Below are 21,879 nucleotides of genomic sequence, written 5' to 3'. Positions count from 1 at the left end.
CCAGAACTGTACACAAACCAGCTGAGGTCTAATCAGAGTCCTATATAAGTTCATCATAACCTCCCTGCCCTTGTATTCTATGCCCCTATTAATGAAGCCTAGAATACTGTATGCTTTTCTGCCTTTAATGACATATGTACATATACACCCAGATCTCGCTGCTCCTGCACGCCCTTTAGAATAGTATTTTATTTTATACTGTCATGTTCTTTGTACCAAAGTGTACCTCTTCTCCGCATTAAACTTAATCTGCCACCTATCTGCCCACTCCACCAATGTGTCAATGTCCTTTTCAAGTTCGACACTGTCCTCCACAATTTACAATTCTCCCAAGTTTTGTGCCATCTGCAAACTTTGAAATTGCCCCCTGCCAAGATCTAGATCATTTACATACATCAGGAAAAAGCAAGAGTCCCAATTCCAACCCCTGGGGAACTCCACTACAAGCCTTCTTCCAACCTGAAAAATACCCATTAACCATTACTTTGTTACATCCCTCAGCCAATTTTGTATCCCCGTTGCTACTGTCCCTTTTATTCCATGACCTATAAAAGTTTCCTCAAGTCTGTTGTGTGGCACTGTATCGAACACCTTTTGGAAGTCTATATACACCACCTTCATCAACCATCTGTTACCTCTTCAAAACACTGCAGCAAGTTAGTTAGACACGATTTTCCTTCAACAAATCCATGCTGACTCTTCTGAATCAATCTACATTTTGCCAAGTGACCATCAATTCTAACAAAGGAATTGTTTCTGTAAGTTTTCCCACCGCCAAAGTTGAACTAACTGGTCTGTAGTTGCAGGGCATTTCTTTGCAACTCTTTTTGAACCAAACTATAATGTTTGCAATTCTCCAGTCTTCCGGCACCTCCCCCGAATCCAGGGAGCATGGAAAGATTATTGCCAGTGCCTCAGCAATTTCCACTCTCATTTCCTTCAACATTCTTGGATGCATCTCATCCAGTCCCATTGCTTATCAACTTCTAAGTACCGACAGCTTTTCCAATACCTCATCAATTTTAAACCTTTCTAGTGACTGAGTTTCCTCCTCCGTCACCATGGCCTGGGCAGCTTCTGCATCGTAGGTAAAGACAGATGCAAAGTATTCATTTAACATCTCAGCCATGCCTCTTGCCTGTGTGTGTAAATCCTGTTTTTGGTCCCTAATCAGCCCTACTCCTCCTTTAAACCATTTTACTTTTGATGTGCTTTCAAAATACTTCGAGATTTCCTTTTATGTTAGCTGCCAGTCTTTTTTCACAATCCTTCTTTGCTTCTCATATTTGCTTTCTCACATCCCTTCTGAACCTTCTGCATTCAGTTTGGTTCTCAATTATATTTGCTACCTGACACCTGTCGTAAGCACCCTTTTTTCTTTAACTTAACTTTCATCTCCTTTGTGTCATCCAGGGAGCTCTGGATCTGTTTATCCTACCTTTCCCTTTTGGGGGAACATATCTTGACAGTGCCCAAACCATCTCCTCTTTGAAGGTAGCCCATTGTTCAGCTACTGTTTTTCCTGTCAACCTTTGGTTCCAGTCTATCTGGCCCAGCTCAGTTCTTGCCCCATTGAAGTCCGGTCCGTGCTAGTTGATTATTCTTACTCTGGATTGACCAATGTCATTTTCCACCGTCATTCTAAACCTGCAATGATCACTATCCCCTAAATGTTCCCCCATGGTCACATAATCTACATGGCCCACCTCATTCCCAAGAACTAGTTCTCGCAATGCCTCCTTTCTTGTTGGACTGGACACATTCTGCTGTAGAAAATTCTCCATACACAATTTAGGAACGCTTGTCCCTCACTGTCCCTTACACTACCACTATCCCAGTCTATATACAGGTAATTAAAGTCCCCCATTATAACTACACTATGATGTTTACACCTCGCTGTAATTTCGTGTCAGATTTGTTCCTCTGTATCCTTCCCACTAGTTGGCAGTCTATATATTACACCGAGCAATTAAATTACACCCTTCTTATTTCTTATTCTTTAGCTCTAGACATCCATCTAAGTGGTAGATTTTCAATGAAACCTCGGTGACTTGCTGCAGTAGATCCCACGGATAGTATATACTATTAGCCGCAGTATGTCAATGGTGAATGAAATCGATGTTTCAGCAGCTGGGGACGCAATCAAGCAATCCTCTTTGTCCTGGATGATGGCGAGCTTCTTGAGTACTGTTGCAACTTTTAAAAATTCATTCATGGGATGTGGATATTGCTGACTTGTTATTTATTACCCATCCCTAATTGCCCTTGAGAAGGTAGTGGTGAGCTGCCTTCTTGAACCACTGCAGTCCATGTGTTGCAGGTACACCCACAATGCTGTTAGGCAGGGAGTTCCAGGGTTTTGACCCAGCGACAGTGAAGGAACGACGATATATTTCTCAGTCAGGATGGTGAGTTACTTGGTGGGGAGCTTCCAGGTGATGGTGTTCCCATATGTCTGCTGCCCATGTCCTTCCACGTGGTAGTGGTTGTGGGTTTGAAAGGTGCTGTTGAAGGAGTGCTGGTGAGTTCCTGCAGTGCATCTTGTGGATGGTACGCACTGCTGCCACTGTGCGTCAATGGTGGACTGAGTGAAAGTTTGTGGATGGGGTGCCAATCAAGCAGGCTGCTTTGTCCTGGACGGTGTCAAGTCTCTTGAGTGCTGTTGGAGCTGCATTCATCCCATCAAGTGGGGAGTATTACATCACATTCCTGACTTGTGCCTTGTAGATGGTGGATAGGCTTTGGGGAATCAGGAGGTGAGTTACTCGCCATAGGATTCCGAGCCTCTGACCTGCCCTTGTAGCCACAGTATTCATATGGCTGGTTCAGTTCACTTTCTGGTCAATGGTAACCCCCGCAGGATGTTGATAGTGGGGGATTCAGCAATGATAATGCCATTGAATGTCAAGAGGTGATAGTTAGATCCTCTCTTGCTGGAGATGATCATTGCCTGGCACTGGTGGGGCACAAATGTTACTTGCCTCTTGTCAGCCCAAGTCTGAGTATTGTCCAGGTCTTGCTGTATTTGGATATGGGCTGCATACTTCCAGTCATGTGTTGGGTAATCCTTTGCCTCCTCAGTGGAGGAGAGGTTTTGGGGAGTCAGGTGGTGAGCCTTTCTTCCGAGTACATTCAGACTCTGAATGCCACCAGCTCCTGTTAGTAATCCAAGCTTGAGCTCGAGCATCTCGTGGTGTTTTTCTGATCTTTGTTGCTATCCTGTAATGGTAGGCAATGGCGATCTCAAAACCACCTCAAGGCAGGAACCATTGATAATTATGCTCCAGTTGAGTTTCTGGTCAATATCAACACCCAGGATATTCTGGTTTTAATTAGCTTAATTAATTTAATCTGTGACAAAGATTTTGATCACCTGACATACATTGTCTTGCGTGGCTTGATGTCATACTTTGTTTCTAATGTTCCGGTTAAGTGCCTTGAAACTTTTTTTTATTCTTTGATGGGATGTGGGATTTGTTGCCCATCCTTTTTTTGCCCATGAACTGAGTGGCTTGCAGCTTTTTCAGAGGGCAGTTAAGAATCAACCACATTGCTGTGGATCTGGAGTCACATGTTGGCCAGGCCAGATAAGGATGGCAGATTTCTTTCCCTAAAGGACATTAGTGAATCAGATGGGTTTTTACAACAATCGACAATGGTTGTGGTTATTAGACTTTTAATTCCATTCTTTTTTATTGAATTCAAATTCAACCATCTGCCATGGTGGGATTCGAATCTCGATCCCTGGAGCATTACTTTGGGTCTCTGAATTGTCACTAGTCCAGTGACAATACCACTACGCCAGCAACTGCACAGCAATTAAGATCGGCTCTGGTCATAACAGTCCTTTACTTTCAAAGTAATTTTCTGACTTTTTTTTTCCATACCATTAAACATTATATGATCCTACGATAATATGAAGTTGCTGAATGTCAAGAGGTGTGATTAGGCACTCTCTTGATAGAGGATTTCATTGCTTGGTTCAAATGTTCCTCACTATGGATTAGCTCAAGCCTAGATGCTGTCTAGGTTTTGCCCCACTCTGAACTTATGATGGAGGAAGTCATCAATGAAGCAGATGATAAATGCTTGGGAGGCTGCCTCAGGGACTTCCTGTCGCCATGTCCTGGGGCTGAACGATTGGCCTACAACAACACACATTTTCCTGTGTCAGGTAAAAACAGCACTGGAGAGTATTCCCACCCAATTTCTATAGGCTTTACTCAATTTTACTCAACTCTTTAATTACTTCACAAGATCTTTACAGTTGAAGAAGAATATTTAAACCATTGTAACTCAGCCATTCAAAAATACTATTCAGTACCATCACTGCCGCATCCAATTTCTTACAACTGAGTCCATGGAACTCATACTGAGTTTTAAATCACACACTGGATAAAAAGCAACAACCTGGTCTTGGTCTTAAAATGCCTTTGCATTGAACCAATGTCTCGATGAGAAATAAATTTTTCAAAAATATTTTTGGGGAATATAGTGTTATTCTTTGGAAAAGGCTGTGTGCATGTGCGATTTAATTAAGCTGGGCAGAAAATTAACAGGAGAGGTTGCCTGGGGAGGTGAAAACATTTAGAGGATAGAGGTGTTAGGTTTGCAGTACAATAGGTTACTTCTAACATTTACATTTTTAGATAAATTGAGAGTTTGTTTGAACATCAAAGGAAGTCAGAGGTGGAAAGGAACATGTCTGCATCCTGCAGCAGTTCCATAGGTAAACAGTAGTGGAGATATATTTTATTGACCCGAAAACAAAGACAAAATGGAGACATGAAAGATTTTATATTTGGAAGGATTTGAGTTTGTAAGAGGTGTGAGAACAATCGAACCTGAGATGGAAGGGGGGAAAAAGGTATTTTATAGTTAATGTGGAGAGCTTAGGGAGCTGTTGTTCTGAAGCTGTTTGAGCTGTTGGTAGCTGTTAGCTCTGGACTGGGAGAAGATGCAGGTTTAAATCAGCCATCCAGTCAAGCCAGAAAAGTCTTGGGCTGCACAAGTAGTGTTATTCTTAAGTTTGGATTCCACAGCAGAGGGGGAGATATTTGATAGGTCATGTGGTATGCCTCAATTAAAGCTGTAGCAGTTGGCTTTGGGTAATATTACTGGATTCTTTATGTTTAAAGATCTATAAGGGAGTGTTGCGTGGAAGATGTTTACCTGTGGGTCTGACCTAGTGGAGAGTCTTTCTGGGAGAATGTTTTGTAAGACTAACCTTAATTGTGCAACTGGAACCTTGTGTGCTTAAGTTTTCCTTTATTCCTGTTAATAAAACTTTTACTTTTAAATTTAAAATCTCAAAAGTGTTACTGGACCTCTTACTGCTGAGATCGGTAAGTATTCTTCTCATTTCCAGAATACAAAAAACGGTAATTGCCTGTAAGCCAAGTTTCCCTCTGGGATTTCGTTTGCGCAGCAATTAAGATCTGCTGTGGTCATAACAGCCTCCTTTACCTTAAAGTAATTTTCTGACTTCCTTTTTTCCATACCATCAAATATGCTGTGATCAAATATCCAGAGATCATCTCTGCAAAATCTTCTTTCAAGGTTAAAGCAGTAATTCCAATCTTCTCTTACATCAAGGATTTGAGTTAAGCGAAATCAGCCTCATTGTTATTCCCTGCATCGTCTCCAGCACTTGAATGCCTCCCTTTGATTCGTTGAGGAAATTGTATCTTTAAAGGACAATGGGGATTGCATGGGTGCAGAGTACAGTAGCAACACGAGTGGTATTTGCCACTAACAAGATGTTGCTATCAAGCCAAAAAGACATTTTGTCTATCACACAAATGAGTAACGTGGCATTTGAATTTCAGTGCCACTGGGATACTAGGTATGTAGGCCATACCTCCCAAAGATCAGCAGATGGTATCAAACAGCACGTCCCTGCTGCTGTTCACAATGGGCAATGGACAGATCCGTACCCAACCAGCCAGTGGTTATAAAACTCAATGCTGTGTCCAACATTAGATGGGATTCCATGACTGGATAACATGTGCCAAATAACCGTCAGTGTGCTAAGAATTACGCTGAAAACCAATTTAAGATTGTCAGTCGAACTCTCAATGTTGCACATGTGTGTGTACTAGAAGTTACACATATTAATACATGGGGCCCCGTTCTTTGCAGACGGAAAGAACATGTACACACACTGCACCTTTTTCAGCTAAACAAAATAAGTGACAGCCATTCGCTAACTCATTCCTCAGGGCAATGCCTTGACCAATTAGGGTCAAACTGCCTGGTTTAAATTTCAAACAATGCTCAGCAGTTAACTGTCAGTCACCATAAACTGGTTCATTCTCCATGGCAACGCCTCTACAATCGTCCACTTGCCAATCAACCAGCACTCTTCACATACGGTCTCAATTGTTGTTTTCCTCTTGTATTGGTATTCTTGAAGTGCCCTGATGAAAGCAAGATGAAAAGCTTCAACATATCTCTTTTTTCAGCAATACCTAGTGATGTAAGTTAGAGTTGGGGCTTCTTTCTGGGCAATACTCAAGCCCAGTTGCCTGCTTTAAATGCAATGGCATTAATGCTATATTGTCCAAGAGAAATTGCTTACAAGTCACAAGTAAGGCAACGATGACGCTACTTCAGCCACGTGCAATCATGCCAGCAAAAAACCTTATGTACAACTCAAATAATACAAATAAATGTACTTTGCTTGTGCTTATTTACTGAAATTTCTCCCACTATTCAGTATCTGAGGAAGTAAAGCACTCAACAGTCAAGGTACACTCGCTGCTTTTCAACCTACCATTTTGCCAAATGCAAAATGGTTAAAGTTCACATACATACATCAGATATGAGATCACATGCCCAAAGACATTCAACCATTCATTTTTAATTTACTAGTCAGAACTTCAATTATGACAAATGGAAATCCAAATTAGCCATATGCGGCTGATGATTCATGTATGGGAAACACTACATCAGCACATTCAGCGACCTGAAACATTAGAATAATCAATAAAGTGGGAATAAAAAGCTCCTTTAGTCATCTATTACTTTTCAATATTATAAACATCTAAATTGGAGACATCTGTTGGTCTGACATTGGCTCTCTAAATATTAACACAGTTCTGCTGCAATTTTGTTCTTTATAGGATAAGTCAGCCATGCTAAAACATGCATGACCGCCACAACACAGCTAAGAGCAACAAGCTCAGGTAGAATACACATATTACTTGGGCATGGATACCCCCACCCATAACTATTTTAATTTAACAACATTTGAGGTTTTTTTTCTGATGTCTATATATTTTTGAGGAAAATATGGTGGTCTACAGATAAACAAGGTAGAAACTTTCTCACCTTGTTATTTATTGACACAAAATGTCAGGATCAGGTGGCCTGCGACAATCAAGCTAGGCTGACTGACCTGGCCATTAATTGGTTAAAGGATACAAGGCCATTCACTGTTTCTCCATTGACAAAGATGGAATTGTTCAATAACTGTACTGCATTATGGCTTCACCAGGGATAGACACCCTCCTTTACTTCACTCAATTGTCATTCTTCACATGAAATTCAGTTGTGAAATTCACAGTGTAGCCCAAATAAATTTTCTCCCAAGCTTTAAAGTGTGCACATTTTTGCACCAAGGCTTACTGGAACATACCCAGAAGATGGAACATTGGCTTTTTTATCCCTCCCCTAGCCGGGGTGTAACGACACCAATTGTAGCCTGCTGCAATGTTAACCTCACTAAGTGACAGCACTCTCACTTTCAGAATTTAAGCACATAAATCAAGGTTAACAATTCAATGCAACAACAAATGAGTGCTAAAAATAAAATTCAAATAAAAAATAAATAAAATTTTAAAAAGGAGTGCTAGATTGTCGGAGGTGCTATCTCAGATGAGACATTAAACTGAGGTCCCATCTGTTTGTTAAATGTATTTGAAAGATCTCAGTCATTATTTGCAGAGAAAGAAATTTTCAGTCTCCTGGCCAACATTTATCCCCCAATCAAAACTACCAAGATAGATTATAGGGCTGCTTATTAAATCTTTGTTTATAGAACGTTGTTGAGTGAAAATTGGCTGTTTGACTGCATAACGATGAACATCATTCATTGGCTGTGAAAGGCTTTGCAACATCCCAAAGGAGAAGAAAGATATTTAAATATAATTGCAAATTCTTTCTTTTTATCCAAGTTAGCGCAGACAGGGGATGGAACCTTAGACTTTCATGGTCTGTATGGTCCAGCACTGTACCATGCAGTGCAATTACCGCCTGTGATTAAGGAAGCTATAAAAACATGAGTGATTGAAACAAGAGGTTTTCAGAAGGCACGATCCCTTCACAACTTAATGGCTTGCATTAATAAAGTCTAAACTGTGATCTTATTTTACCACACAAATTTCAAGCTACCGTGAGAAGGCTTAGATATTTTTGAATCTTTACTTTAAGAATAAATGCAATGGAGACAGCCAGCTGTACTATCTGTTGTTTACCACAAGAGGTCCATCGTGATCTATGCATAGACAACAGTACTTCTGGTGGCTGAATATAGGCATTGCCTGCCACACATGTTGACGTAACCCAGGTTCAGACATTTAGCAACAATTCAATTTCATCAAACGAACAAAAACGTTTTGCTACTGATTTAGGGCCTGAGCTGGCCATTCTGCATATTTTCCTACATTCTCCAACCCATATTCTACGCTCTTTGATGAAACAGAAATTGATTTAGTTTCTTTTTAAATGCTTCAACTGAGACATTATCAGCTCTACACTTGCTCAACAAGTTGGCGATTCTAAATACATTACTCCTGAAGACAAGTTTAGCTTAGGTCACTTCAAATGAAAATTATGTTCCAGCATCCACACGACTGACTTCATTATTTCACTGACAAAAAAAAAGCAAGAGAGGCAGGGATGGCTCTGCGAACACTGCACAACTGAAAGATCCCTATTGAAACTTGGCCTTTTCAATTGTACTATAGATTTTGAATAGCACCAGACAACATTCTCTTTCTTTGCCTCACTGGAGAGGAAATAAAAAGTGTTAAACATGAGGCATGAATAGAAGGTACTAGCGTTATCTATTGCAAGTAACAGAAGCAGGCATTCTCATTAAACTTTATGTGCTACCAGTGACACAAAAGAATTACGATATTGCAACAATGGCAGCATCCCAAATCTGAAGAGGGGCCAAGATAGAAATACATGTGCAAGGGCAGGTCTGCTGACTTCTGACGACCACAGGTGAAGAGGAGATCAGATTACTCCACTGTATTATAAAATCTACAAAAATGTATACACTGCATAGGTCTGTAGTCTTTGCTCACACTTATTTCGTTGACAGGCCTCATGTACCTTCTTCCAATTGGCCCTTCATCATCATAAGCAAGCTGAGGCAGGGAGCACAAGGCTATTTAATCATAGGAGCCACATCACAACTAAGGCTGACGTAGAATCCATTCAATCGTGTGTGTTCATTGTGCACACACATATGCTGTCCAGCAGGCACCACTGGAGAAAAATCAAGAGAGGTACATATTTAACATCTTCAATCCTAAATCAGTTAATCTCATGGCCTTGCTTGCTATGACTTGGAGGAAAAAATCGGCAATTTAGGCATACTTGTTGCAGAAAATAAAAATAACGGGGATTTAGGTGACTCACAACATGGCATCAACTAGTAGTGGGCTGAATAGCAGATGTCATTTTTACCCATTAAATGTAATAGATTCAGGTGTTGCCAATGTCACAAAATCATTACTAAATTGTGACAACAAGAAGTTTATATGTAACTAAACATTACAAGTATTATGCCTTTGCATAGATTTTTGCTGCCATACAATTCCTTGGACGCTAGCCACATTGAAGTGGCCATCGCTGCATTTGTCAGCAAGCTATTCAATAGCACAACCTATTATAATCAAACACAATCCTGTCCCCATCCAAAATCATCACCCCAATGACTTTCCAGTCATCCACAGATTAACAATCTGGAGCTAAAGCCTGGGCAATTTTACCTTCTTTTGCCCAGATGCTGAGGACAAATATGGTGCCCCTAGCATTATATCTGCTAACTTAGCATAGGTCAGGAGTTAGACTCAAGACATAGTTCAAATCAACAATTAAAAATGTCCCAATCTAATCCTTTAAATTAATTTTCAGCTGATCAGAAAGTTACTAAGAGTCAATTTCTCCCTCACAAAGTAGAATTAAGATTGTTATGGACATTCGAGATGTTCAAAACCCAGTCAATTCATAACGTTAATGCACCTCATACAAGCCAACTAATTAGGCAGGAGTCTATCAAAAATGGACTACATTTCAATACCCATTTTCTCTATTATTTAAATTTCCTATCACAGCACTCAATTACTTGTGATACGAGTTTCTAAATCAGCCTTATGCTCATGCCATATTCGCCAGATGCTTTTTTTAAAAAAAAAAGTGATCAGGAGTAGATAATCATAAATGACAGATTACAAGTTCAGAGGCACTATTAGCAGTTTGCACATAAGAACCACAAAACTTGCCTTCAACCTCAAAGGGGCACTAATTTTGAATTTTGAACCCCAATCACACAACCTTTCACCAACATTTCTAAAAAGCATACCTGTACACAGACCATCTCTGTGTACTGCAATGTAGCATTGAACGGCTTGCAAACAATCCTTTCCGTGTTCAGTAACAGGAATCCATTCTGTACTGCTCTATAATTCCCTAGAACAGAGTGCTTATTGTTAAACCGACATATCTAAAAACACGAAAGCTTAACAGGCTCAGCAGTCTAAAGCAAAGAAGGAACAAATGCCCTGCAATAACCTCTTCAACAACAGATCCATCATGAAGGAAGAAGGGAACACTTTTATTTGAAGCAGAGGAATGCCTCATTTGGTTGGCCTTGGCTGTAAAGCCTTTTCAGGCAGAAGTGTAGGGTGAGCCTGCTTTTCTATTTTTCATTTACCAAAAAAATTCCTAAGACAGTAACACGTACCAATTGGGTGAGCATGGTTAAAGAAGTCTATTAACATCATTCTCCTGTGCTTAGATATAATTCTGTGCCTCTTGCCTCTTGTGTATCATTGGAAGCCAACATGCACGTCACCGCAGGATTTCTGTTTGTCAGCTGAATGGAGAACAGTAAATTTATACTTGGCAGCACTGCCCAGCATGTGAGGCTGTGCTGCAGTCATGTAAAAGAATCATGACAGATTCTTGATAGATAGCAGATCACCAAGTCAAAATAGAGGCAAGATATCTTGAGGAAAATGGGGATGAACTAGCCTGAAGATGTTTATGCTTACTGATAAAATTAAAAGACTTTTCTGTGTGCAAAAAATCATGCTTTTACAGCTTCTTCAATGATCACACCAAACACTAAGTCAGTAGAATCAGTCATTTATGGCACAGGACACCATTCAATCCATCAGGGAGACTACAAAATCTCAGAAGGTGCAAAGTCTCTCATTTCAGGATATCACAAAGTGGTGAATTATCCAACTTCTCATACACACTCATTCAGAGTGAAGACTCTGTGCAAATCAGTTACTTTGGTGCAGGATGCAGATAACCTTTTCCAACCTCTCTTGTTTTTGTAGCTGTACCAATTGCCTTCAGGTAGCAATATCCTCCGAGTGGACTGACTATTCCAAAGATGTGTTTGCTGTTGTTTGCTTTTCTTTAGAAAAGCAGTCTGGAGATTTTTAATGCTCCTCTGATTTTAACAAACTACACACAAACAGAGATTCAGTGATCTATGTGCGAGCTTTGTTTAGTTTGTAACACTCTTGTTTCTGGGTCACAAGGTTGTAGTTTGAAGCCTGTAACAGGAATGTAAGCCCATAAGCTAAAATGGCAATCCAATGCTGTGCATCAATTTCGGAGCTGCTGTCACTTGGATTAGTTATTTAATCAAAGTCTGACTGACTATTCATGTGCATATCTAAGATCCCATAATCCTATTCAAAGAGGAGCACGGTTCTCTCCTGGTGTCCAGGTCAACATTCCTCCCTGAAGCGATAACTCCAAAAACTGAATTGAACATTCTTCTTATTGCTGTTTGTGGAATCTCGCTTTGAGTAAGAACGGCTGACAGGTTTGCTGACACAACAGTTACTCTATTTCAGAGTAATTCGTTGTTTGAGGCATGTGATAAAGCTACATAAATGAAAAAAGGTCTTTTCCTTCAAGAATGGTCTTGCAAATATCCCCTGTGCTTTTGGCATGAAAGGATAATTTAACAAATTTTACCAACTATTATTGGCACTATCTCCTTTACACCTTGTTTTGCTGTTGCATTTCCTAAAACATAAGAACATAAAAAATAGGAGCAGGAGTAGGCCATTCAGCCCCTCAAGCCTGCCCCACCATTCAATAAGATCATAACTGATCTGCCCCAGGCCTCAACTCCTCTTTCCCGCCAGCTCCTCATAGCCCTCAACTCCTCGATATTCCAAAAATCTATCTACCTCCCCTTTAAATATTGTCAGTAATATAGCCTCCACAACTCTCTGGGGCAGAGAATTCCAGACATTCACTACCCTCAGAAGTAATTCCTTCGTATCTCCGTTTTAAGTGAGTATCTTCCTTATTCAAGATTCCCCCACTAGTGGAAACATCTTCTCAACATCTAACCTGTCAAGCCACCTCAGAATCTTGTACGTTTCAATAAGATCACCCTTCATTCTTCTAAACTCTAATAAATAAAGGCCTAAACTGTTTAGCCGTTCTTGATAAGTCAGCTCCTTCATCTCAGGAATCAGCCTAGTGAATCTCTTTTGAACTGCCTCCAATGCCAGTATATCCTTTCTTAAATACAGGGACCAAAACTGTACCCAGTACTCCAGGTGCAGCCTCACCAATGCCCTGTACAATTGGAACAAGACTTCCCTACTTTTAAACTACAACTCCCAAGCAATACAGGCCAAAATTCCATTTGCCTTCTTAATTACTTGCTGCACCTGCATGCTAACTTTTTGTGCTTCATGCACAAGAACACACAGATCCCCCTGTGCTGTACTTTTTGATTCTGTTAGGAAATAGAGATAGCTTAAGTAAGTTGTACTTGTATTTGTGGGTGTTAGGAATGAGATTTACCTTTAAAGTTTAAGTTTGATTTGTATTTCTTTATCTGTGTGTTAAGAACAGTCAAATAGAGTTTTAGTTTCACTTCAAAAGGCTGCTTGCATTTCTAATAAGACATTTACGACCCCTATAAAGTAAAAGTAAACACACAAGAGTAGGAAGAACGGTGCTGTTGCCTAGCAACAGAGGGCAGGTAGACAGGTTCCTCCCAAAGATATACACACAGAAATAAAGAAATAGCAGGTTTAAGTTCAGTTGAAGCCAGGACCCAGAGAGACTGGACACGGAGAGGGAACTGCAGATTTCCCAAAATGAACAAAAAGGTCCCAAACAAAGAAAAACCCCAAAAATCCAGGACACTGGAAGAGGGAAAAGTCCAAAGAAGACCTACTAGTTAAAGGAAGGGCAGGAAACTGGGAAAAGGTCCTGTTAAGTGAAGTTAAGAGTAAGGGGCAGAGAGAAAGGCTCCAAGCTTCAGATTTAAAGTGAAAATAGGTTGCAAGAGGCAAGAAGGTTCAAAGAACCAACTGAAGGTCTGTAACTCTATGGCATGGGCATGTGAAGCAGTGGTGTACTGTTAACGCTGAGTTGGTGAGAGGGAGTGCATGGAAGACAGCCTGAATGCATGTGGTGACCCAGGGAAGAAGAACATCAGAAGGAAAGTTCGAAACCCTGGAGGTGAACCCTTCTGGAAGGCGTCTGTGGGAAAACGTTGGTTTGGGAGAAGATTCCAAGACGAGGTCCTGGAGAGTGGAATCCCTCATGTTAAAGACAGATTTCAGTGAGACTGGTTGGGTCAGTGTGTCAAGCGTCCAGAGAGAGTTGAAGAGAGATCCATAACATCCATTTGAGGTAGCTTGGTTTCAATGTGGTGTGTCTGACAGGCTACCATAGGTTTACATGGACTATGTTCTTACTGTGAACATTAGAGTATAAGATAGCTTTTGTAACTTGCATTATCCTTATAAATCTGTATACATCTGTAAAGTTATAGTTGTGGGTGAAGGAGTGTCCTAACATTGTTTATCTTTTCTTGTTGGATAAATGTTATATTCTTGTGTTAAAAGTTCATCAGCTGACTCCTATGCCTCTGTTCAGTAGCTACTCTCCACATTTCTAAATCAAAATAAAAGTTAGGATCTATCAATCTGGGTTCCACTCTGACATCAGGCTTGTCCATGGGTAACCTCAGCTTGGATCATAAGAATTCTTCCCACCAAAGTGCATGGCCTCACACTTAGCTAGATTAAACTCCATCTGCCAAGTTTTTGCCCGCTCACTCAACCTATCTATATCCCCTTGCAGATTCCTTATGTCCTCATCACAACATGCCCTCCCACCTAGTTTGGTATTGGCAGCAAATTTGGATACATTACAATCTGCCCCCTCCTCCAAGTCATTAATATAGATGGTAAATAAATGAGGCACTATGACCGATCCTTGTGGCACTGCACTAATTAGGTCTTTCCAATCTGGAAAAAGACCTATTAATCCTGACGTCCTGTTTTCTGTGTGTTAACCAATCCTCAATCCATGCTAATACGTTACCCAGGATTGAATTGCAACAACAAAATAAAAACCAATTGGTAAGAGAGACTTTGGAAGCCAAAGTTAGCACAAATGACCCAAATATTTACATTAGCAATATAAAACTTGATTTGAACACCCTTTTCTCAGAGCTAAAAAAGGGCAACAGCAGTTCAAAAATGGTGTCTGCTCAGTGAGCTCTCTTGACACTGGTGTTCCAACCAACATGGGGTGCCAAAGTTGGGTTCTGAGATGGGTAGCTGGAATGCCTACATGTTTCAGATGGGGAGCCATCTATAACATACAAATATGATAGCTATGAATGATTGTGGATGGGGTGCCAACAAGTGGGCTGCTGTGTCCTGGATGATGTCAAGTTTCTTGAGTTTTGTGGGAGCTGCACTCATCCAGGCAAGTGGGGAGTATTCCATCACACTCTTGACTTGTGCCTTCTAGATGGTGGACAGGCTTTGGGAGTCAGGTGGTGAGTTATTCTTCACAGGATTTCAAGCCTCTGCCCTGCTCTAGTAGCCACAGTATTCATATGGCTGGTCCAGTTCAGTTTCTGGTCAATGGTAGCCACCAGGATTGATCGTGGGGGATTCAGTGATGGTAATGCCATTGAACTTCAAAGGGCGATGGTTAGATTCTCTTTTGTTAGATTGGTCATTGTCTGGCACTTGTGGCGCGAACATTGCTTACCACTTGTCAGCCCAAGCCAGAATATTGTCCAGGTCTTGCTGCATTTGGACATGGAATGCTTCAGCATCTGAGGAGTGACAAATGGTGCTGAGCATTCGAACGTCCCCACTTCTGACAATATGATGGAAGGAAGGTCATGATGAAGCAGCTGATGATGGTTGGACCGAGGACACCACACTGAGGAACTTCTGCAGTGAAGCCCTGGAACTGAGATGACTGACCTCCACAACCACAACCATCTTCATTTGTGCTAGGTGTGACTCCAACCAGTGGAGAGTTTTCTCCTGATTCCCATTGACTCCAGTTTTGCTTGGGCTCCTTGATGCCACATTCGGTCAAATGTGGCCCTGAAGTCAAGGCAGTCACTCTCACCTCACCTCAGGAGTAAAGGAGACTGTTATGACCAAAGCCAATCTTAATTGCTGTGCAATTGCTGGCGTAGTGGTATTGTCACTGGACTAGTGACAATTCAGGGACCCAAGGTAATGCTCCGAGGATTGAGACTTGAAGCCCACCATGGCAGATGGTTGAATTTGAATTCAATAAAAAAGAATGGAATTAAAAGTCTAATAACCACAACCATTGTCGATTGTTGTAAAAACCCATCTAATTCACTAATGTCCTTTAGGGAAAGAAATCTGCCATCCTTATCTGGTCTGGCCAACATGTGACTCCAGATCCACCAATCAAATTGGCTGGAGACTGGCATTTGTGCCTCTGGGGACCTCCAGAGGAGGCCGAGATGGATCATCTACTCGGCACTTCTGGGTGAAGATTGGAGCAAATGCTTCAGCATCATCTTTTGCTCCCCCATCACTGAGGATAGGGATATTTGTGGAGCCTCCTCCTCCAGTGACTTGGTTAACTGTCCATCGCCATTCAAGACTAGATGTGGCATGACTGCAGAGCTTAGATCAGATCTGTTGGTTATGGGATCGCTTAGCTCAGTCTATTACTCGCTGCTTATGCCATCTGGCATGCAAGTCGTCCTGTGGTATAGCTTCACCAGATTGATATCTCATTTTTAGGTATGACTGGTGCTGCTCCTGGCATGCCTCCTGAACCAGGATTGATCCCCTGGCTTGATGGTAAAGGTAGAGTGGGGGACATGCCAGGCCATGAGGTTACAGACTGCATTTGAGTACAGTTCTGCTTTTGCTGATGGCCCACAGCGCCTCATAGATGCCCAGTCTTGATCTGTTCGAAATCTATCCGATTTAGCACTGTGGTGGTGCCACACAACATGATGGAGGATATCCTCATTGTGAAGACAGGACTTTGCCTCCACAACAACTGTGCAGCGGTCACTCGGACTGATACTGTCATGGACAAATGCTTCTGCATCTTGCTCATTATGATCCAGGGTCTCTTTCCTCCCTAAGTCTTCCTTTTCTCGAACAATCTTTCCATATGTTAGCTAGCAGGGAAAAACTGAAACAATCCTCTCCCAGCCTATAAATGATGATGGTCTTCAGTCAACTCACCCCCACTCTGAAACCCTTTGTTCTAAAATCTTCTGTCTTTAAAAATTCTTCTTAAAGTTATTTCTTCTGTTGCTTTCAGTTACCTTTCTTGACTAACACCTCTAATTTCTGCTCTATTACTGATTGGTGCAACACAGAACTGTGAACTTCCTTGAGGTATTTTGTTATGTTGAAGGCTATGCCAATATATATTTTTGGCCTAGAGCAGTGGTTCTCAAACTTGTTTATCCGTTGACCACTTAGGTGGGACAAGAGACCCCACAAGCCACCACCGGTCCTGCCCCACCTGCTTTCTCTTGCCACCACATAAAAACTTAATTAACAGGAAGAATGACACAGCTTTTGATGAGACACCAATGCGGTTACATCTGATTCCAAGCTGGAGAACTTGAGACTCAAGTTGGGCTCCCTGTTCAGCCAGTTCCTCCTCTGTTTTCAGCCCCACAAGTTTTGAAAATCCAATATTGCAACACTATGTTCTAACAGTAACATAACGCTTGCTTCTAAAGCCTCATGGTTATTGTCCCCGTGAATGACAATTTATGTCACACGCATAGGAGCAAGTATGTTTGTGTAAAGCCACGCAAGTAGTGGGGATGATGGCTCTCGCCTCCTCTAGTATGGCAGCCGTGGCATTGTGTGTCAATGACTTGCATTTTGGACCAGCCCATTTGGAGGGCCCTCATGGACCACTGCACCACATTTTGAGAACCACTGGTCTAGAGATGTCGTAATTTCTGTCATCTTCGGTGACAAAAGAATGTGTTGGCCATCTAAAACAGCTTTAAACAGTAATATGTGATTCAGGGCTAATCATCAAACCTAGGCTATATTTAACAAATACAGCAGAGAAAAGAGCAGCAAGTAGGTTTAATGGCAGCTCACCCTGCTTATCAAAACAACAATCTAAATGCTTACCTGATTAATAGTACTGGAAAAAGTCCAAAATTCCACAAGAAATGCAATCAATGATATATTTCGTCTTCTCTGCTCTTTTCAATCTTGGCTGAGGATATACCCTAAAGGGATTTGGCTCTTCCCTTCGTTCTTGGTAAAAAAAAAGCCATTTTGTGGCATAAAGGTTTGATGACATCAACTGCCTCTCTGTTTTTAAATGCAAGTTTAAGGCTTTTCAATTTCAAAGAAGCTGACAACTTTTAACTGTATTGGATAGTTCGAATGATTTTGTCTTTTTAAACATTTCCTGGGGCATTAAGAGAATTTAGCTGTTCCTGATTTGTTTGCCTAGATTTAGCAGAATTGCACACACACACACAAAATGGAAAACCTCATAAGTACTATCTGGAGATTACATTAACCCTGCTAACTGGAAGTGGGCCAATTTGCGTATAAAAAGCAAAATGGAAGATCTGATAAAAATAGCAACTGGATACCTCTCAAACATTGAACTAGTAACAAAGTTTGCTTCAGCTCTGGGGTGTCTAGTTCCCTATCTACCAGCCATACTTGTAGTATCAATTGTTTGTAATTGAATATACTCATCCTGGAGACTGTTCCATTTTGAGGAAGGCAATTGTGTTTCACTCTATAACATGCAAGTCTACCAGTATGGAGGTCAAGCACCAATACAGGTTAATAACTTTCATTGTATCTATTCCCCCATTAACCAAACAGTCATTGTTGAAAACCTTTCATCCTAACCTCTGATAAGAGTCCTGTTATCAAGGGCTTAAATTTGTGACAAAACAGGTGGGATATGATTCCTAAAATATCAGGGAACATTGAGCAATGAAATGCAGTAAAAATAAGCAAGTTTTCTTCTAGTCACCACTAAACAGGTTAGTAAATAGAAATGGCACAGTTCTCAGAGATCTCAGTTCTGATCAAGGGGAAACTGAAATCAGCAAAACAAAAGATGTGGTTAGTTGAGGGAATAGCAAGTGAAATGCTGCTTCACTTGAAAGGAGTGTTTGGGCCCTTGGATGGTGAGGAGAGAGGAAGTGAAGGGGCAGGTGTTGTATCTTCTGCGGTTGCATGGGAAGGTGCCGTGGCAGGGGGTTGAGGAGTAGGGGGTGAGGGAGGAGTTTTGTTGAAGGGTCATGAGGACTCGAAACGTCAACTGTGCTCTTCTCCGCCGATGCTGCCAGACCTGCTAAGTTTTTCCAGGTATTTCTGTTTCTGTTTTGGATTTCCAGCATCCGCAGTTCTTTGCTTTTATAAAAGATGTGGTTATCTTTCTTCGCACTGTCATTTTGATGATTCTTACATTGTCTTTTTACAGGTGTTGTGCTAATGTGTGCCAACTTCTGGTCAGTTGACAAAATATTGGCTTTCAAAAGAGTAAATGATCTAGATCACCGTAAAAATATAACAAGTACAGAAAGATCAGTATTGATTGTAAATGAAGTTACCTGGATGAAGCACCATTGCTCATAATGCAAAGGCATCGAGTTTGCAAAAAGGAAAGCCTTGGGATCTCTCGTCGTCCCATTTATTATCTGCTATGAAAGCTGTTGCTCAGGATTGAGTATTTCCCTTGAACAAGAGGATTAGTATGAGATATTCTGGAAGACTTGATGCAAACACAGTCACTATCACTGACATTATCACAGGAAAAGGCTACAGCAGACAGTTGCTTCTAAAACCATATGTTTGCAGTGTGAATAGCGTGTCTATTTCCCAAGTGGCAAGCTATACAATATAATGGGGTGCCAAAGCTCCAAGAAGGAATGTGACCAGTTACAATGACATGGGAAAGATCCCAATTAAGATTGTGAAGAATTTTTTTTTAAAAAGTCAAGAAACATGTTAGGAAACCAGGAGGTCATTTGGAATTTTTTAAAATTTTATTCATTCATGGGACGTCGGTATCGCTGGCTGGGCCAGCATTTATTGCCCATCCCTAATTGCCCTTGAGAAGGTGATGGTAAGCCATCTTCTTGAACTGTTGCAGTCCATGTGGAGTAGGTACACCCACAGTCAAGAGGGGAGTTCTAGGATTTTGACCCAGCGACATCGAAGGAACGGTGATATAGTTCTAGGTCAGCATGGTATGTAGCTTGGTGGGGAACTTGCAGGTGGCCATGTTCCAATGCATCTGCTGCTCTCGTCCTTTGAGGTGGTAGAGGTAGTGGGGATGCAAGGTGCCAGATGATTACTTGTGCCACATGTTACTCAAATTAGTGGGGTAAATGTGTAGCTACAGGCATTGTGCAGAAAAAGGATTTCAAATCCTGGAGCACTGAGATCAGTTCTGAAACAGGAGTGAGCTGTACTGGAAAGAGCTGGGGCCAGTATCTTTGCAAAGGAAGGATAGAGCCACAAAGAGACCAAAAAGGCAATCTTCTACCAGAGAGTGAGGGAATAACAGAGACACTAAATAAATGCTTTGACTCAATCTTCACAAAGGAGATCGATACTGAGATTGTAAACCATTCGACATAAGGGTAAAATAATTAATTGAAATTGCAATGAAAACAGGAAGTATTGTTAGAATCATATCTCTCAAGACTGAATTTTTCTTTTACAAAAAGGAAGGACATGGCATGGTCTGGACCTCTGGATGCTAACTTGGGATTTTTTTTAAAAAGGTCATAACTTCACAATGAAATGGTCAGCAAGCAGGCCTCTTCCAAGAAATCACCTGATATTTATGGCACTTGAGGAAGATTTGGTTGTTTGTTTTGAACTGCAATCACTTTAATTGATAAAGGAAAAAAAACTAAAAAGGAAGGTTAGTAACTTGCTGGAAATTACATGGGTGAGAGGAAAAAATCTTAAGTTGTGAACCTGCTTGTTTTGAAGGCAGTTTTGTTGGGGAACAAGGTCAGGAAAGAAAGCTGCCCAAGCTGGATCCCACTCTCGACCTTGCCTAAAATTGTGTGTGGCTATCAACCTGTAGCCAGAAAGCACTTATCTGAGTGTAGCTACTCTGCATTTGGACCTGCAAATCTGAGGCCAGTTGGTGAGATCTTCCAGACATCCACCAGGTCCAGCGGTTCATCTTCACACGAGAGAACTCCATCTCTATGGCGTCAAGACCCTGTGGATTTTATCCTTTATTTTATAACACCCATGCTCCAAAGTCCAAGAGAGACTTGATCTGTTTTTCCTTTGTGTGTGCACATGTGCATGCCTGCACGCACGCCAATCTGTATGTGTGATTGAGTGTGTGTCTGTGTGTGTGCGTGCATGCGCACCTCTGTCGCGTGCCTGCGCTGGGGGAATCCTTTCAGAAGTGATAGTTATATTTCCCGATTACAATTGTGTGTTAACCAGTATTTGCAACTTGTTAAAAGAAGTTTTGTTATAAAATAAATTAATCAATGAGTTTTTGAAACAAGCCTGGTCAGAGTCTCTTTTTTCTGGGTATGAGAAGTATAGATACACAACTGGCCATTTTGGTGAGTAAAGGAAACATTTAAATTCACAGTGTGGCTTGCGGAGTACTGTGGCTTGAAAATTTGTGCACTCCTCCCACCCCAGTCATAACAGTGGCAAAGAAGTTAGTCAAATGTAAATTTTAAAAATCCTCTGACGATTTCTGTCCCAGGATCCTGGTGGAAGATAAAGACAGCGTAACAGGCTCTGAATACAATTTTCAAAGATTCTATGGAAAGAAAAATGCCACAAAATTGGACGATAGTAAATTTGAACTTCCCAAAAAAAAGTTAAAAATCACCAAAAATATTTGATTCGGGGTTATAATTCTTCAAATGGCTCAGCAGGTAAAAGCAAAATTCCATGCAGCACTGTACCATAAAGCATTGCAAGATTTCCAGCTAAATTTTTGGTCTGTGTAGCTAGTATCAGCGAGGACATAAAAACAGAAAATGATGGAAAAACTCAGCAGGTTTGACAGCATCTATGGAGAGAGAAACAGAGTTAACGTTTTGAGTCTGTTTGACTCTTCTTCAGAGCTAGAAGATTTGTGCATTGCTCTCACCAAGGTCATAACAGTACCAAAGAAGTTTGCCAAATCTAAATTTTAAAAATCACTAATATCTGATGAAGAGCTCCGAAGCAGAGTCAGAGGGATTTGAAACGTTAACTCTGTTTCTCGCTCCACAGATGCTGTCAGACCTGCTGAGTTTTTCCAGCATTTTCTGTTTTTATTTCAGATTTTCAGCATCCACAG

The 21,879-nt window shown here is 41.1% G+C and overlaps 1 protein-coding gene across 4 annotated transcripts in view; it reads right to left on the bottom strand.

Annotated features, from left to right (window-relative positions):
• Window positions 1–21,879, bottom strand: part of tmcc2 (transmembrane and coiled-coil domain family 2) — a 166,006-nt gene that overhangs the window by 88,037 nt on the left and 56,090 nt on the right. The window contains exon 1 of one of the 4 annotated variants that reach the window (XM_041195301.1): window positions 19,154–19,278. The exons of the other annotated variants lie outside the window; for them this stretch is intronic. Within the exon in view, the coding sequence (XP_041051235.1) occupies window positions 19,154–19,189 (36 nt within the window). The 5' untranslated portion in view covers window positions 19,190–19,278. Of the gene's footprint in view, window positions 1–19,153; window positions 19,279–21,879 lie in introns of those variants that run through there. 4 annotated transcript variants of the gene reach the window in all.

The sequence above is a fragment of the Carcharodon carcharias genome, chromosome 9 (genome assembly GCF_017639515.1).
Source record: "Carcharodon carcharias isolate sCarCar2 chromosome 9, sCarCar2.pri, whole genome shotgun sequence".
Lineage (NCBI taxonomy): Eukaryota > Metazoa > Chordata > Chondrichthyes > Lamniformes > Lamnidae > Carcharodon > Carcharodon carcharias.
The sequence above is the reverse complement of the archived record's forward strand: the minus strand, read 5'-3'. Positions and strand labels throughout refer to the sequence as shown.